This window comes from Tupaia chinensis, unplaced genomic scaffold (assembly GCF_000334495.1).
Source record: "Tupaia chinensis unplaced genomic scaffold, TupChi_1.0 Scaffold142898_1, whole genome shotgun sequence".
In the NCBI taxonomy this organism is placed as follows: domain Eukaryota; kingdom Metazoa; phylum Chordata; class Mammalia; order Scandentia; family Tupaiidae; genus Tupaia; species Tupaia belangeri.
The window spans coordinates 726,238-727,698 of NW_006202743.1; the positions used below are offsets into that span (position 1 = coordinate 726,238).

Consider the following 1,461-nt stretch of genomic DNA (forward strand, 5'->3'; position numbering starts at 1 on the left):
TTTTCCCACTCCTGAAGCAAAGACACAGCTAAATTAACATGTTCTTATTAATGTTAATGTCTGAAATGCAGGGGGTCCTTTATTGTCTCTTAGTATAACATACCCTGTGATTAAAGTCAATGGAAAAGTATGACCACCTAATCCAGGCAGGAATAGTAATAGCCCAGATCCTTCAGAAATGAAGGTTTAGGTCAACCTACCAGGTAAAAAATTATGATCAACTAAAACACGTGATAAAGGCGTAGGGAAAACAGCATAGGTAGTGGAAAAGGAGTAGATATAAATGTCATTTACAAGCACATGGTAAGTTACAAAAATAAAGACTATAGTTTTCATGTACACTTCCCCCTTATTTTACTATGGATACATGCATGTGTATCTTTGTTTTCTTCTTTTATTCTTATCATATGAGTTGGCTTTATTTTATAGTATTTAAGCATTATTTTAAAAATTCATTCATTTATGAAACCAGGAGATGGTGTAATGGTTATGTCACTAGACTTCCACTCACAGTTCAGGTCCCAGACCTGGTGATTTGAAACTCCTGCCAGGCCCATGTGCATGCGTGCCCAAAATCACAAGAGGAGGATGGAGGAGAAAGGACTCCAGCATTTCCATCCCCCCAGGAGGTGATCTCTGTCTTTCTATTTCTCTGTCTCTCCAGCAAGCACATGTGTCCTATGGCAAAAATCTCTCTTAAAAAAATTTCATTGCTTTTTTCGCAACTGGTTTGCCGCCAGAACACAGGTGTCGTGAAAACCACCGCTAAATCAAAGCCAAAATGGGAAAGGAGAAGACTCACATCAACATCGTTGTCATTGGACACGTAGATTCCGGCAAGTCCACCACTACTGGCCATCTGATCTACAAATGTGGTGGGATCGACAAAAGAACCATCGAGAAATTCGAGAAGGAGGCTGCTGAGATGGGAAAGGGCTCCTTCAAATATGCCTGGGTCTTGGATAAACTAAAAGCTGAACGTGAGCGTGGTATCACCATTGATATCTCCCTGTGGAAATTTGAGACCAGCAAGTATTATGTGACTATCATCGATGCCCCAGGACACAGAGACTTTATCAAGAACATGATTACAGGCACATCTCAGGCTGACTGTGCTGTCCTGATTGTTGCTGCTGGTGTTGGTGAATTTGAGGCTGGTATCTCCAAGAACGGGCAGACCCGTGAGCATGCCCTTCTGGCTTACACACTGGGTGTGAAACAACTAATTGTTGGTGTTAACAAAATGGATTCTACTGAGCCACCCTACAGTCAGAAGAGATATGAGAAAATTGTTAAAGAGGTCAGCACCTACATTAAGAAAATTGGCTACAATCCCGACATAGTAGCATTTGTGCCAATTTCTGGTTGGAATGGTGACAACATGTTGGAGCCAAGTGCTAATATGCCATGGTTCAAGGGATGGAAAGTCACCCGTAAAGATGGCAATGCCAGTGGAACTAC

At 41.8% G+C, this 1,461-nt stretch overlaps 1 protein-coding gene across 1 annotated transcript in view; it reads left to right on the forward strand.

The window, feature by feature from the left end:
- The first annotated feature begins 716 nt into the window (after positions 1–716).
- The window catches only part of LOC102468424 (putative elongation factor 1-alpha-like 3), a 1,441-nt gene continuing 696 nt past the window's right edge, over positions 717–1,461 (forward strand). Inside the window, exon 1 of the mRNA XM_027766389.1 lies at positions 717–1,459. Coding sequence (XP_027622190.1) covers positions 782–1,459 — 678 coding nt within the window. The 5' untranslated portion in view covers positions 717–781. The remainder of the gene's footprint in view (positions 1,460–1,461) is intronic.